Raw genomic sequence first — 17,838 nt, forward strand, 5'->3', positions numbered from 1 at the left:
TTTCTAATCGATATTACGAGGAACGTTTTTCACAATACCGTTTAAGTTATAATTAAACTAATTCTAGTTTGAGATAATTTCGTCATTTCGAATTTAGAATTAGTTTAATTATTTGATCGAGATAATTTCATCATCTCGAATTTGGAATTGAATCGAATTGTACGAAGAGTCACATCGATGAATAATTAAAAATTGCATTAATTAATAATTTTATCAAATACTTTTGCTTAAAATTTCAAACCGATAAATTTCACGTTAATTCTCGCGAAAGATGATCAAATTTAGAAAACTAGGCAATTACCTTTTTGCTCGATCGATAAGCACATTATTCCACGACCATGTTAACCAATGCTCTCTAGTTGAATGAAAACCTTTGAATTGCAAATCAATCAAAGTACCACTATGCTATACGCAATTCGAATCATTATCGCGAAACAATTGTAGCCGATCAAAACATTCCTATTCGCATACGTATCTAATGGACAACGTGACACAGTACGATCGTGTACGTAGTGGAGTGTAATCGTTCGTCGTTAATTAAAAAAGAAAAGAAAAGAAAAGAAAAGGGGAGAAATAAGAAATCACGTTGATAATTTTACCTTTATATTCGTAAATGCCATTACTGTCATTATACTATGTTTTACTTAATATTTCTTCCCACGTACTTTCTTCTTGTCTACATATTTGTACGACGCGCAATTAGATCGGTCGTAAGTTTCTACGCCGCTATAAATATCAAGATTATTAGTAGATTGTATAGTAATAAAACGATACGATCATCGAACGTAATCACTGGTAGGCAAGAAATATGAATTTCTTGGAATCACGAGTCGGGAAAGATTTAGAAACGGTGATTAACCGTACCGAATACCAATCGTCGAGTTTTGCTACATTTTGTTTTGGGAATGGCATCGATTCACCTAGCTCGTTCGCCCGAAGTTTCATTCGTAAATCGTTTGTTATATCAGAAAAATGTTACGCGAGAAAGTAATAATAATAAAACGAATGCTATTTGAATTTCTTATCGAGTCAGGAATTTTGTTTTAGTGGAACGTATAACGTTTCGTACTCCTATCACGCTGATTTGAAAAAGTATTCGACGAATTCGTACGTTTGTCTGACCAAGTCCTGACTCGAGACACGAAATGTTCATAAAATATACTCGAACTACCAGTTGGCGAAGAACCGACTATCGTACCACGCGTGTCTTTCAATTTCAATTTTATTCGAATTTTTCATGTAACAAACACTTCACGCGATTGTATGTCATGTTATCGTGACATAACGAACAGCGTAATTAACGATAATAATAATAATAATAGCAATTTAAAGCGATCGCGCGATCATCTCGAGTGGATGCGATGCGAAAATCACGGGAGATAAATTTTATATCCTAACGAATAATAATTACGCGTCTCTGACGACTCGCTGACGCTATGCGATCTTCTCTGTTTTATTAAAAATTTATTTGTCTTCTTACGATATAGAAAGTAGCATAGCTATCGTTGAACAAATAACTTTGATAGAAATTGATAAAAGAGTATTTTAATCGTTAAACAAGCAGGATGCCAGCGATCGATTTCTTGGTAATGTTAGTCCCAACTTCTTTCATAGACGACTTTTATAAACGATTAAAGGATCTCGGGAGAGAGAGAGGTACAAGTATACGCGTTATATCGTTGCCAGGATTTAAAGATTTTCATATTCGTATCACATTCTCCTTCGAACTTTTTAGTTCATAACCTCGGAAACTATACATTTTCACTCTTTCTAATCTCTTGCTTTTTAATTGTTTTAACAATCGAAAGATTCCGTGAAAAAGTGGTACGAGTACACGCATATGCGAATTTCTCTATTGTTTTCGTAACTCGAAAGTTTATCTTATTCTCCAACGGAACGTTCTTTTTATCAGGTTCTACGTTTCAATTTCGTGGTATTAAAATTTTGTGGTCGCGTGGAAGTGCTATCAAACGATACGAAATCGATGTACTCGAAATTAACGAACTAGAAATTAATTAACTCAATTGATTCTTTTATTTATTTATCGTAATCCCTACTTTCGCTTTGACTTCTGGAATACATCGTATTTACCTATCGCTGTCTCGCGTACCAACTAACGTTAAGGTTAATTCATCGGCTGAAAAACCACAAATCTGCCATTCTTATATTCAAGATGCTTATTTCCAAACGCTCTAAGTAAGAAAAAAGCATAAAGACCTGTCACGTAACGTAAGGAGGATTTCTAGGGTTCGTCGTTTGCCACGGAACTGTTCGGATCCCCTTTGAGTCTCGGCTCTTCTTTACCCTCGGCGAACCGGAAGTGCTCGACACTTGCACACGTAAGTATTGTATTCGCGGCTACACCGAGGAGGCGGTGTCTGGCCGTCCCGTGGCAAAATCAATGAAAATCGGCGTGCAGCGGCTTTCACGGAACCGTTTGTTTCTCATGACCGACGATACGTCACGAACAGGCAATTATTCCAGAAAGATCGCACAGAGTGGCCACGGTTGCGCAACAACCGCCGCTCTTTTCATACAACGTTGCAGAAAACGTTGTATCGCCAGCTAAGATCTAGAGCAACCTGGCAGCATCGAACTTTATAATTAATCGTTCTCTTGCCGGCCACGAATCACGAGCGAAAAAGTTCAGAGACGTTTTCTTCTTTCTCGAGCTGCGCGTCTCAGCGTTTTTGTTCGACGAGTGGCTAAAGAATTTCTCGAAACGTGATTTTTATCGGGATGATTTACGGAGATGGTAGGTGGTTGTTGATAACAGACTGATACTCGTGACTGCTCGCGGTTTAACGATAAATGTTCACCGACGATCACTGATTCGTGATTTTCTAGAAAGTTGGGTACGAATGCTTGGAAAGTAGAGCCGCGAAACGATGATAGAGTAAGAGAAATTCTCGCAAGTGCGATTATTCGTTACGTGGGAATAGTTGGATTCGTGGAATAGGATTTTAGGTGGATTAATTTTGGATGTAAAGTCGTAGCCCCGAGTATTTCGTCGCTAGATCGCATAGAAAAATTCCTTAGAACAATTTCCTTTCATTTTTTTTCTTATCAGATCGCAGATCGCAGAGATAATCTTTCTATACGCGAGCAGACAATAGTAATCGTCCCTTCGAAGTTCGACTAATTTTCTTTTAAATTCTCTCCTTATTAAGATCCATTAAATCTCGCGGCTCGATGTTAATGATTTTGATAATCTGCTAATTACGTATCGTTAGAGAGTCTGGCCTGTTAACGAGCTACTTTTATACATTTTTAATAGTAGCCGCGTTTCTGTTCCAAGAAAGATGGCGTATCTAGGATGGCCAGCGCCTCGCAAAAAAGCATCGGCTTTGTATAACGTTGCATCGCGATCGGACGATGGAGATGCGAGTGGTTCAACCTGGCTGCATTGTGCTTTGTAATTAGCGATTTTCCTGCCACCTGGGGGAATAACTAATTTTTCGTGGAATTTCTTTCATAATCTACTCTTTCCACGAATGCAACGGTTCTTCGGCAAGAATTCGCGAAAATTCCAAACTTTCCAGTTAGATCGAATTATATTTCGCAGTTTTGCCACAAGTTCCAATTACTTTTTGGAAATTTTCCGTGAATCGTAGTTTGCAAGTAAGTCGATTCCTAAATTTCTCGATACTCGGTAATTATCTTTTAAGCGCGTGTTTACTTTTAGAACTTACTTGTAAAGAAAATTAGATAAAATACCATATTTTTCTTTTACAAGACAAAGCTTATTCTATGCCAATCATTCTGCTATCGGATTCGACAAATTACATTATTTCTTCCACTAGATTTAAAGATACGTTTCTTGCTCTCTGAAGCAGCGCAGACGTATCTAACATATCATAGAAGGGCTTTTGAATTTTTATTTGGAACAATAATTACGCATTTGGTTAAGCTGAATTTGCGGTATAAGAATTTTTCTCTGTGTACGCCATTTGCTCATCTTCCAACTTCCATCCTCTAATTTCGATAATAATTCTAATCTGCGACGATAATAGCTGCCGTGCTTTTAATTTTGCCAGTAAAATTAGGAACTTTAATCGCTCCAATTTCCTCGAATTCCATTCCATCGTTTGTACAAGAAAAGGTAATGAAACTCTATCCTTTTGAATTTTTCTCATAAATTTTCCACTTACAAGAAAATCCTTGGCAACTAATAACGTATAACGAACACAAGAAAGGTAAGAGGAGGAAAAATGATTTTTCGATGAGTAGAAAGGAGAAAGGAGAAAGAGCGAGAGGTGGGAAAACGGTAAATAATTGAGAGGCACGTCACACCTGCACTGGCACCGGTTTTTACCACACGCCAACGGGGCTTTTCGTACGTGGCAGGACCTTGCGCTTTATTGATTTTAGGCTGACCCACGGATTCCCACGGCGAACCCGTAAGTTCCGACGAGCGTGAGTGCTTATTCCACGCTGTTTTCCTCCGTACGTTTTTCACCGGTTTTTCGAGTAATTCAACCGCGAAAGGCCGTCGAACTTTTTATCGCCGCGGAGCACCGAGGGATGCTTAAAGGTCAGACGAAAAACGTCGAAAGAACTTACCGAAAAAATGAATCAAATTCGTGGAATTAACGCGTCTTACGCTTCGTTATGTGCTCGACGCGTATTGTAATTACGCGATTTAAAACTAGCGATAGGTACTTACAGTTTTAATCGGATATGGCGTGTAATCGAGATCGAAGGATTAACGACACCTGCGAGGAGTAAACCTGAGAAACAATTACCAACTTATTAAAACATATAACGACGCGCGTTCGTGATCGAAGGATTAACGACACGTGCGAAGACCTAAGCGAATCTGAGAAATCACGAAACCATCAAAGTATACGAGGATTATTCCCTTACTGGAAACGTTGGACCATGAAAAATCGGCGTTCAATATCGTAATAACACATATCGTCTTTTAATAATTTCATATTCCGATCGATCTTAGCTTTCGTACTATTATTATTATTATTATATTTGTTGTTGTTCCATTCTATGGGTGCTATGAACGATTTCACGTTTCATTCGCAAAATTAAAATCCCGAAGAGAAAATATCCATATAACGCGATATAAACTCGAAGAACCGAAACCATTATATCGCGATTACGAAGAAAATTGTCCGAATAAATGTTTTCAAAACTTGGGAAATGTTATCGAAGATAGAAAAATAAACGGTAAAAGAAATCAAATTTCCGCGTTTCATACGTAAAATTGAAAACTCGCAGAAACGATTATCACAGATTCCAGTTATTATCAAAATCATGGCATGAACGTTAAAAAGCAAGCAAATGATGTAACGTGAAAACAAGGAACTCATATATATTACTGCTTTTTAATTACGAACAAGATCGATAGAATCGATTTTAAAGATTGTTATCGTATAATATTATTTTATATAATAATCATATCAATTTTCTACAATATTATATAACAACGAATATCAATAAATAACAAGGAATATTATACAATTTTAAAGGCTAGTAAAATAAACACTACACTTACGATTAAAATTCGCAAAATTAAAATCTTCCAGGGACAATTACCCCGGATTACGATTATCGTGGAAATTATAGAAATGAAAAAAGACAGCCAAGTGATGTAATTTAATATGAAAGAAGCTAGATCACTACATCGTGATTACGAAGAAAATCGATCGAGCGCAGGAGTGGCTTGTTATTTTTCCACAGGGACTCGATAGACACAGGCGCTAGCCAACCACGTTAAATAAAATGTTTAGTTAACGCGCTCGTTAACGCGGACGGTATTGAAGGTATCTAGAGTGGAAGAAGCAGCAGAGAACATAGAGGTTACGAGACACCTTTGTTTCATCAAAAACCGGAGAATCTAATATCATCGTAGCTGTGCGGCGACACAAAGACGAAACGTATGAAACGCGAACGGACGTGTTTGAAAAACATTTGTACAACGGAATGCAAAACCGGTCTAACTCTTCGCTATGTGTTTGCGTTGAAACAATAGCAAAGGAACCGAATTAAATCCGCGCGACTATCTTCCTCGTTCTCTTCTCTTCTCTTCTCTTCTTTTTTTCTCCAAATCCTTTTTTTATCCTACTTCCTATTCTTCTCTCTTTTACGTTTAATCAGTCGAATCGTTCGACACACGATATCACTTTTTTCCGACGTAGTTAAACGATGGCGATGTAATGGAAAATGCGAGTAAAGCGGAACGATAGAACGAATTGGTAAAATGGGATTTATTACGCTCGAGTCGGAACGGTTTAGATGCCAAGAATGTTATTACGAACGTTTCAGAGAGATTCATCGTTTAACAAAATTCATTGTTTACCGTTTGTCGGATTCTTCTTATCTGTGGCGTACGTACGATAATCGTTCTCCTCTATGCGATTTATTTCAACGAATATAAATTTTAACGTTTTGTAAAAGAGATTACTAAGACAGGCTACTGGAAAAGAATTCCTTACGGGAGGAACACGTCCGATTAGCTGTGATTCGATGCGCATTTTTAGCGCACGCGTCGTTATAACCCCTGTAAGAATTAACTCGAGAGATCTTCGTGTTTATTATCTTTTATCCTAGGAAAAATACGGAAAATCAAAGAAACTAACAATCGAGTTTCAAAGTGTCGTCATTTTTGTCTTATTTGTTGCTTTTTTTCTTATTCTCTTACGCTTTAGATTCAACCTGATCCTAAAATTAAGAATATCTTCGATTCAGTTATACAGGAAGTAGTCAGAAATTTCGCGAAACGAAATTTCTCCCTAAAAAAATTGACGAATGTTACTGAAACACGAATAAACGCACGTACAAAGAGTTTGCGCAAAGATTTATATGGATTCGTCGTAAAAAATGTCAAAAATTGCAAAGCGGAGTAGTTGCCTAAGTAGCCAGACCGTAATAAACGCGAAATCGTGTCGATTAATCGCGATTATCGATGACGATCGTTTCGATCGCGTTTTCGTTGCCTATCGTGTGCAAACAATAACGCGTTGCGTTACTTATGCAGCGAGGAATTCGCGTCTACGTTCTCGCAAGAAAAATGCACGGTCGGGTAAGTTTTCGCACGCCACAAGGTGAACTGTTCTACGTCGAAGGTTGTCGTTGGTTCGCTCGATATCCACGTATGCACGAGAATCTCGCGCAGCTGGATTTTAAACGACATAACCGACATAAACAACGACGCAACCTCGACATAGTCTGTTCGACGTATCGTTAGTTTACTAGAAGCGTGGTATTTGAAAAATCGCGAATTTCGAGCTATTTGCAAAGAAATTTTCGCGCGGTAAATAAACTCAGAGACGAATGACTAAGGTTGTTAATAATTGAACGATAATTACGTATCTAGGTAGCAAAGTTGAGAAATTTAGGAAGAATCGTTTAAACTTCTGCGAGATCCATTACCGTTTGATTTTACGGTGTTAATTGTCAGCGCGTGGAAATGCGAGGTTTTCTCCTCTCTGGTGTTAACTATTAATAGGTTTGCTCATTAGTATTCTAGTTTCAGTGGAAAATTATCGTCTGACTTAACTTTGCTTCCTCTTAATCTTCTTAAGCTCCCCCTTTGGGTTCGTAAAATTTGGAATTAAAGTCCAACTGGGTTTTCGTGAGAAAAATACAAGTGCGTACGCGTATATATATATAAATTTGGATTAAAATGTGTAAGCAAACACACAGGATACTATTCGAAACTTTTGACAGGAACTTGTATCGTCGAGTTTTTGTCGTTTTACTTTCTATTCCTGATAATTTGTACGACAATTACTCCTTATAACAATCACTCCACAGTCTTTTAAGGAGAAAAGGAATCTTTACACCGCTTTGTTTATCGCATGGTTTGAACGAGTTCAAGATTTAGGTCATAACTTCGCACAATTTTTCCATTTCTAACGCAAACCTCCTTTTTGTAACAAAGAACCGCATTCGCGTATCCTCGTGAATATCGAATAAAACAGAATTATTTTCTTCGACCGCCAGTTGTTCGCCTCATGCACCTTTAATTCGAACGTTGTGTCGGTTATCTGGCGCGGTTAAAGCAAACAATTGACTTTCTAAGAGATCGAAACGAAAGGACACCGAGTAGTGGGATAAACGTATTCATAAAAATATCAAAAGTATGCAAATGAAAGAGTTGTGTGGAATACTTTCTACAAAGGCGGTATTCCTTCGTCGTAAAATGGATCGAAACTGCATTGTCATTTTTTGACCACGTATCATGCGTGGTATTTGTAAAATGAATCGCACCGTTGATTTTTAAATTAAATATACCGTAAATCAGTGGCAAGTGGAATATTTTATGCGTCTCTCGTTTGAGAGAATTTTTTTATAAAATTTTGTTACCAAGTACCCGAGAGAAACTAATTTGTAGGCGTAATACAAATTTGGTTAAAAACTATTTGAGGAAGATCAAATGGCGCGCGCGACATAAATCTTTTTAAAAATTACGTAAGAGAAATTAAACGAATTAATCCATTGAAAATTTACGCTAAACGACTAATTGATAAATCATATAATTTATAATAATGTATATACATATTACGTAGTCAAAGTCATTAAAAGTTACGTAAAAAAAAATAGATCTACCTATACGCGCGTAGCAAAAATTTCATGACAAAAATTTGCGCGAAGGATAAGCGCTTTAAACTTTCTTTATATTTACTTCCGCTTACTTCTTTCCTTATTCCGACGACTGTTAAAAGCGTTAATGAAAAGAGTACATTTTTTCCGGAAGCGTTTAGACGTTCCTCGATCGAGATACCCCCACAGACGTGCCGAATCGAAACGGATTACCAATTATTTTCAATAACGGTTTACGAGGTCGTGACGAGCTTCGGCTCCCGTGGGACTACCCGTTTAATCGATCCCACGTTTCCACGTAGCTCGATGTATATATCGACGATCGAGGAACGTTTTTCCTCGCGCGATTCTTAAGCCAGTTTCCGCCATTCCGACGCAGGAGTTTCTCGCATGAGTCACGGTTTATTAACACGGCTGGCCGAGCACGTTCCGAGTATAATTGTTCTACTCGTTCGCGGTTACGAGCAGTGCAATCACCGCGAAAAATCGCTTCTCAGCTTTTGGAAAAATTCGCGGACGCAGCTAAGCGAACGTCGAAGAACGTGCATGCGTATGGCGACGATTACTCGTTTTCATCTCTTCTTCGTATAATACACGCACGGCGTAAAAACGACGTAGGATCAAGCATATTGTAATATAATAATCGCGTGTAAAGTAACTTTGAATCTAACCGCGGAGCTTCGAATTCTAAGATATAATTGCGGGAAGAAAAGATACTTTTCGGATGCGGACGAATGACGTAGCTTCGCGTTCTTTGTAGACACACCGCTCTAATTAGTTGGAACGTCCTACGCAGCATTTTTCGATTTTTCGATATAAAGCGTTGAAACGTTCGAAGTCGTTGTTCGACGTACGACGCAATGCCGACGGCCGCGAGAAAGAGACCGATCGCGTTCGAGCAAATTAACGAAAGAAAAACGCTTGGATCGTCGATCGTAGTCGGTATTTGCAACGGTGTTTTTTTACCTTTTAAGAAACTTATAATCTTTTACCTTTTAACGAAGATTATATCGTACAGCCTGTTACGAAATGACGAGGAAATATTTTCGAATCGTAGGAAGAAGGAACGACAAAGTTTCAGCTTATTTCAGTTTCGAAATGGTAATTTTAATTAAGCAGAGCGGTATAGTATTTTGATATATAATATATAATCTCCGTACCTCCACCGGGGTCTAGAGAAATATGGATTGGAAAATAAAAAGCGCTTTACCTCTGTCGTTTCTTTTTCTCGTTTCATGGAGATTAACTTCTATTTCTGTCTTAGTCGCATCAACGAATGAGTCGACGCTTCATAGATTTAAGCTTTTAGCTTCTTTACGCAGATCGAATTTCTCTTTTCGCTCGAGATGGAAATAAGAAACTTGTCAATGTGCTCCAAGTATCGATTGAAATTGAACTAAAATCAGCGAAAGAGCGGGTATACGCGAAGGAGACCACGCCTAATTACACGCAAACTATCGCTAAATTATTCAGCTAATCTTGTCTCCATAAGATCAATGGCGACTTTAAACGATCACCGTTGATCGGCGATACGACAAGTTATAATACGAGGTAAATAGCAACTCAAAAATCGGACTGTGTACGTATCTAATACAATCTCGAACTATCGCGCGAAGCAACCGATGTGAAACCAAATTCTCCGAGATGGCCGTTTCCCTCGACGATTTTCAAATTCTATATTTAAAGGCACGAACGTAATAGCAACCAAACAACCAGGATAACCAGAATCGAAAACAAACCCAGCTTTAACTATTTACGAAACGGAAGCTTCCTCGACGCGATCAGCGGTAATCGAATTTTTTCACTGGCTTTGGAAGCGCAACGATCCATGTACGTTGCTTTACACCCGCGTCTACGTCAGGTTATATTCTCGTCTCGTATCGTCCGAAGCAACTTTTTTTTTTCTCGCTTATTTCCATCTCTTTGCGTTCGATCGCCGCGCGAAACACACAGACGCTCACCACGCAGAGAAAGGATGTTCTCGGTGCGATTTTTATATCAGCCACTTACCAACACCCTTCGATATTTTCGAAACGCGCACGCTACAGGAATCGACGTTTCAATTACACCGTCGATATTCCTTTAACCGGATCCTTCCTCTGTCTTTTCGTCTTCATCGAGAGATCGTCTTCCAAGGGGAGAATTCGCCGACGTTCTCGACGAGAGTACACGGCCGGCTGTGCGTGGGAAATTCGACGCACGCCTATCGGCATAACGCTCGAAATCGAAGTAGCTGCGACTTTTCACGCGGAAATCGCGCTATTTTTACCGGGGCGCTCTCAATAATTCAACACACAGTCCGCCAAGGTCTCGATGCTCGCGCGATTCTTTCCCTCCCGATAGCTTTCGCGTCTCCGCGTCTCCCATACGCGGATCGACCGGACATGTTTTATTCACAAGTAGCCTCTCCTGCAACTTCTTAAGCGTTCGATTTAACCAACTTTTTTTTCCTATCTCGTGATTCGATTAGGTAACTTTGTTTCGCGCTACTTCTGCATCTATGGACGTTCTTGTAAAAAATTCAGCTATTATTCACTGGCGAAGTTTTACGAGCTACGAGTTACGGATCACGGACGTTAATAAACAGATCGCGGACTTTTGCGCGTTTATAGGAAATTCGAAACTGCTGCGTAGGGTGCGCGTAATGCGAAAAAATGTATAAGATATTCAAAGTATAGTTAGTGGTTTCTGTGATACTTGGTAAACGAAACGATTTTCTACCTACGTACCATTTTCTTCGTTACGTTCTCGAAAATACGAGCTTGCGTGAAAATCCACAGTCCGTTAATAAATATCTTTATATAGCGGTGTGACAAATTTGACGATGAAACGAACGAGATTATACGAGTAAAGCGATTATTCTATTCGAATAACCTACTGTTACTACGACTTGTAACTCGTCAATTTGCTAATATCGCTAGTTGTGAAATTATCGTGCAACTTTTACAAGTCACAAGTTAAAACATTGCTGATGCTAATAAATATTTTCATATAGCGGTAACGAGTTTAGTAATCAAGATTATAGAAGTCTATGATCTGTAAATAGTAACTTGCTGATTTGTTAATACAACTGGTCGATGAATTATTACGCAACGGAGGCTTGGTACGAAGAATACGCATATTGAATATTTTAACGTTCTGTTAACTAAGCGTACGATCTGACCAACATCTTCCTAAATATTTTTTCTTACGATATTTCTCAAAATAATATTATTAATATATTTAAAATGCAAGGTATTCGTATCAATTAAATTTTCCAGAAAATCGATCATTTAACGCAATGTAAAATTATTTTTCTGTCAATTTCATGATTTTTCGTGGCATTTCACGATTTCTACAATTGGGATAATAAGCGAATGTCAAAATTTAATCGAAGTAGAATCCATTTAAGTTGCAAATAAAGAACGAAGCTAATCTGGAAAATATTAGAAAATAGCATCTGGGTTAAGGAATATTTAACGCTTTAAAATTTACCGTTTTACCATTGTAGATTCTAATATTAGTAGAGCGACGGAGCGACAGGTTCCTTTTCCTTTTAATCTTATCTTCGAATTATTTATAAGCGATCGATTCGATATTATCGCTTATTAAGTTGCGAGAATAAATCTATTTTTTGTTTGATCAAATACTCCATTTAATAAGTTACCGGTACTTAGAAACTGGAAATTGGTAATTGGAAACAGAATTTAAAAGGAATATTTCTTATCATGATCTTTAATAAACACTAGTATTCCGTAATTGGTAATTCTTTACACGATATTTATACCATTATACGATTACGACAATTTTACGTAGTAATTTCTAGACGAATTATGAAATGTTGTTATCTTTTTTACAACTAATAACTTTCGAATCGTCGAAAGTGCTCTATAACGAGTTCCTAGATTTTGTCATTCATAAGGGAATTATGAAATATAGATCGATGCACTTTCCTTTTAAATTAAACAAACGAATAAATTGAATTAATCAGCATAGATTACAGGAAAGAATGGGAGAATATTCGTTGGTTAATTACCAAGTGTTAATTACGAGGCGAAAGCCGATGTCTGTGTTCACGAGAAACGTATGGTATCGATCACGAATTTGAGACCAGCCCCTACCGTGCCGAGAAGGGGCTTCTTTAGGATAGTTGGATAGTTTGACAGCGGGTTGGCTTCTCACGGTATCGCCGAAAGTATCGCCGTTTATTTCAAGAGGAATATAACGAACCATAATCGGGCGTGTCATAAATTTCACGCGTATAATACTGTACATTTAATACTATCATTTATAACACTATTACTAAATTTGATCATGTACTACCCATACATTGGATAATTAATAATTACGCTCGATCGTATCGACTAAATATTACCGCGTGAAATAGGTATCTACGCGTCTTCCTATATATCTTCGAGTATCGTACGTTCGATCGGATCGTTCGATACTTTTCATACTTTTCCTACTTCTGCATTCTCTTGCCTTTGTTGGAAGAAACGTTTTATCGAAAGATTAATTTCGGCCGAAACATTTAAATCTTTAAATTAAACAAACGAAACAAATAGTATTTGCGAGAGAGGAAACCTACGATTCACGGAAATATTCGGCAGTGCGCGTTACAGTGGGTAAAAGTCCCGTAAATGGAAGCAAGCGACGCTTTACGACTTCGTCGCGCATCATAAAATCCGTAGACAATTTTTCCACTTCGAGCCGTCGTCTCGATATCGTTGGAAAATTGACGTTTTTATATATTTACGCGGTCGTAGCCTATCGGTAATCGATATCGTCGAACTGGTTGATATCGAACGTCGACCAATAAAATTCACTGTCCTGACCGCGTGGCTTATCCTTATTTCAAGAAGTCTCTTCACCATACCGACACGAATGCATATTTATTACCGATGTAAAACAACCATCCAAAGGGAATCCACTCGAGCTTCACACCGTTCCTTTTATCTTCCTAGATCGATTCGCATCGCATTCCACTAGACGCATCCTCGATTTACTTTCGTGTCCTACGCGACCTAACTTTAACTTTTATTCAAAAAGTTAGCCATCGTACGCGAAATCTACACCGAACGAAATTTTCTCAAAAGTAAATCCTTCTCTTCGGTTTTGTACATTTCTTTCTCTGGCTCTTTTTTTTCTCCTATTTAAATAGCAAAATATTTTACAAGTAAAATGTTTTATAAACTTCTTTCTCTAGCTCCTTTTTTCTCATTTAACCCCTTGCACTCTGTAAATTACTCCATACGATTGGCTTAGTTTACCGTTTCGTAACATGGAATTTTATTTTGAGGAGAAGAGGTAACGAACGTCCATGAATTTATTTGTACGATGGTTTATCGATGGAAATAGAAACAAGTAATTTTGAGATAATATTAGACGAGTACAAAGGGTTAAAGGCTCGTTTAATGGCTTAAAGTAACGATTAAGACACTGGTAAGGATACGGACGAACGCAACAATTTTTCGAGTTTTCTCTTTCTCTTTTTGGCTCTTTTTCATTCTGACAAAGAGTGTATTGTTCTATTCATTCGAATTTTAGTTACGTTCGACTGCATCGCCAATGTTGATTGTATGGATGATCGATAGAGTTAATATCGACGTCTATTGTTTCGCAAGGTAACCCAAAAAGAACGCGAGGAAAACGCATGCCCACACGTATCAAACTGATCGGACAGCGGTGGAAGTACGATAATTAATTTTCCGGCGATGTTGCCACGGTGGTATTGTATATTCTATTTTGGTAATATATGAAATGGGATTGATATTAATGTTCTGTTCAGACACCTGTCAAAATAATCGCTTCGATCGTGACACTAACTCCAATTTTAAATAAATTATGCCGTTATTTAATTGTTGTTATTTAATTGTTATTTATTAATTAAGGAAATTTGCCGATTAATCTTAAATTCCCCACTATATATTTTATGAATGTTGCAATTTAAATTCTTCGCAGTAAACTATATGTAAATTTCATTGCCTGAAAAATGTCCATTAAATACAGATTTGCAATTTGACTAAGTAGATAAATATATTTATACGTACGTAACTATAAAATGATACTGCTAGATTCATTCGCTATTTAACACTGGAAAAAGTATTTTAATCCACGCTACGAAAGTCGAACGTTTTTGAGTCGTAGAAAACTCATCGATTATTAATAATTAGAACTTAATAATTTTTTACGAAATACGTATAACGTATTAAGATTTAGTACCAGTTTTATAAAGAAACAAATATATTCATTGTTTAGTTGGCTATTAATTTATTGAACTGCCAATAGTTGTCTATATAAAATATCAAATATGGAAGGTTCCATACAAAGCAGTATTACCGAAATCAATAACCACGTATGATCGTATTTTCCCCCGAACAAAAATCAACGTTAACGTCGTCAAAAGCAGCCGAATGGCTTTATTAACTGCAAAAGCGAAACCGCAGGACCCGACGGACCTGGTGTATCCACCGTTAAATAAGAAATACATAATCTGTTAGACGAGAATCACGCTTGTTATATACCATCTATTTGTTAACTCGTTAAATGAAAATCATAGATCTGCTTTTAAGAAAGAAAGAACAGAAATTCATCGAACCTTTCAAATTTTACGCTATCGTCCCTTAATGCCCTCTCTGCAACATCTACCATAAATCTAATACGAAGGTATGGCTAATTTATCGTACTGTATCCACGCTGTCCGATGTCTTGATTACCGAATGTCATAAGGGGTTCGAACTCGAGGACGCGTGGGGTTGGTGGACAGGAACGTCAGACGAAGAGAAAGAGATTAAAAAAAAAAAGAGAAGAAAGAAATAGGAGGAAGATACGCTCCAAGATGAGGGGTGGTGGTGGTGGAAGAAGTAGAGAGAAAGAGATAGAGAAACAACAGGGAGGAAGATACGTTGTAGTTCGGTGCAGTGGGTGAGAATAGTAGTGAGACGTATCCAGCGAGTGAACGAGTGGCGGTGCATACTTACGTCCAGTTAGAGGGTGCATCAGAGCAGGGTGCGAGGTGGCTGCTGCAGCGGCTGGTTGCTTGGGTTTGCTAACCTTTGTGTTACTTTTTGCAAATTCCAAACGTATGGTTTGTGGCATATCAGGATCGAATCTAACCCCCTGCTGCAAATAGATTCCCTAAATTAGTAAACCGGGAGCACACGTGGATGCTTGGAATTGGTGAGAGGAGAACAAAGAGAGAAAAGACAGAGAGTGTGAGTGGCGGCAAAATTACGCTCGAAGGAATTCTATCGATCTACGCTTTCGTCGCCAGCCAAGCTTCAAAGTAGATTTTCGTTGTATTTTGCCTGCAATTAGAAGGGTTTGAAGAGAAATAGCTTCGAGACGCGGAGAATTTTTGGTACTCGTGACCTCACGCTTTTAGCTTTCATCGCTAAATAGCGATTTGTGATTTTGTCGAGGAGAGGAATTTTCGATTCTGGGTGAATTTGGAATTTCGAAACTTTTGCGATGGACAGTTTTAGAAGGCGATTTTAGTTACGTTTTAAACGCTTGTCGATAATCGTCGAATGGAGGGTTTCTTTAGTAATAAAACCGGACTTTCAATTGGTATTGGGATTGGTAGGTGACCGCAACAATTTGAATTGATTACTAGAACAGGTTATATCATACGTTATATCGGAATGGGTTACCCAATTTAACTTCTCTTTCATATTTTACTTTGTTCGTTCAATTTGAATTTGTTTGCTATTCTGCGTCTTATAGGTACAGATTATCGTATAAAACGTAGAATACAAGGTGATATTAAATTGGGTAACCCAAATTATAATTCAAATTCGGTGTTTAATTATTTTATGCTCTTTCCTTTCTACGATTTATCATACAAGATGTAAAATAAAAAATAAAAATAAGATACTTGAAACTTAGGCAACTTTACGTGTAATTAGCCGTGTAACCCGGTCTGCCATATTTAAATTATCGATCGAGAATTAAACAAAAAGTAAATGAAACTGTAAATTTCATTCGTCCCTTTTTCTACATCTTCCCTGTATTTACTATCTTAATTACTATCGTCCTAGCACCGAATGATCGGATCGACGACTGGCAACGAAAGTGTCGTATAAAACGACGCGTAGGGTAAGAGCGACGAAGGGGGATGAATAAGGGTGACGGAGTTACAGGAAAATTAGCACAAGATGGTGTGTGTATGTGTGTTTTCTGCGTGTATACGTGTAAGTGTCTGTATATCCGTGTCTCTGTTAGTACAGTGGCTATCGATAGAAGTGGGTCGTTCGTTAGTCTGTTTCAGGCTGTTCTCAGCGTACGTGTCCATCCGACAAGAGGATGTTTCGAGTCTCTCTCGTACGTAACCGGTTACACAGGGTTATAAAGACATTGCAAATTGCGTGAGGTCAATTGCAGTGGTGTGATAAAAAAGAAGGATCGTACGTATACGTGTGTGAGTAACACATTCATGTACGTTTAATCTTTCCACAGCGAACAAATAGCACGAGGAAAAAAGGCTCGAGGAGCCATCGATTACGATATTATCTTTACATTTTACATATCGCTATATACGATGCAATTAATTAAAATTCATTACCCATTAAAGGATCAAGCTATATAAGTGTCGTTTGTATCTGTCGTGAGAGACGCAAGAAATCTCGAGACGATAAAGCGATAATTATTTTCCAAGCCGTTAATTTCGAATTTTTCGACGACGAGAGGATTATTGTACCGTGCTACGATCCTTGAATTTTTATATTCCAATTCCTCTCTCATTTCGACAAATGGAAAATATTTGTTACGTTTTAAGAGCATCTTCGCCATAAAATCGAAAGGTAAACGCGCATACGAATAACAATTCTTTTTATTTCGTTCGAAGCGAAGATGATTCTTAACGTTGGAAAAGTATAATTGGCTGGAACATGATCGCAAGAACGTAGCAGAGTCGAACATACTTGTTTACTACACACGTATATATGGTCTATCGTATCGTTGAAATTTATCAGAATGTATTTGTACAAGATCCAAATCCATAGATTAAACGTCATATACTTCTATACATATGTAAACGATTTTTGTATCAAACTTGAAAACTCGACAGGGGTGTAAGAGAGAGAAAGAGAGAAAGAGAGAGGGGGGGAGATAGATAGATAGATAAAGAGAGAGAGAGAGAGAGAGAGAGAGAGAGAGAGAGAGAGAGACAAGGGGGTGATTTCAAAGGCTAAAACGGGGGATGTGACACGCTTATTAAAAGGCAAAAAACAACACCATATATATGTATATTTCAGTATGGTAGTATCACACGGTGCAACCAGCGTTATTACAGTATGATGT

The 17,838-nt window shown here is 37.8% G+C and overlaps 1 protein-coding gene across 4 annotated transcripts in view; it reads right to left on the reverse strand.

Annotated features, from left to right (window-relative positions):
- LOC132904651 (protein couch potato-like) overlaps positions 1 to 17,838 on the reverse strand; it is a 197,421-nt gene that overhangs the window by 38,948 nt on the left and 140,635 nt on the right. For 3 of the 4 annotated variants that reach the window (XM_060955336.1, XM_060955334.1, XM_060955337.1), the window contains exon 5: positions 15,519 to 15,660. In XM_060955336.1, coding sequence (XP_060811319.1) covers positions 15,519 to 15,660 — 142 coding nt within the window. The remainder of the gene's footprint in view (positions 1 to 15,518; positions 15,661 to 17,838) is intronic. The other variant, XM_060955335.1, reaches the window with a different exon arrangement.

Source organism: Bombus pascuorum, chromosome 2 (genome assembly GCF_905332965.1).
Source record: "Bombus pascuorum chromosome 2, iyBomPasc1.1, whole genome shotgun sequence".
Taxonomy (NCBI): domain Eukaryota; kingdom Metazoa; phylum Arthropoda; class Insecta; order Hymenoptera; family Apidae; genus Bombus; species Bombus pascuorum.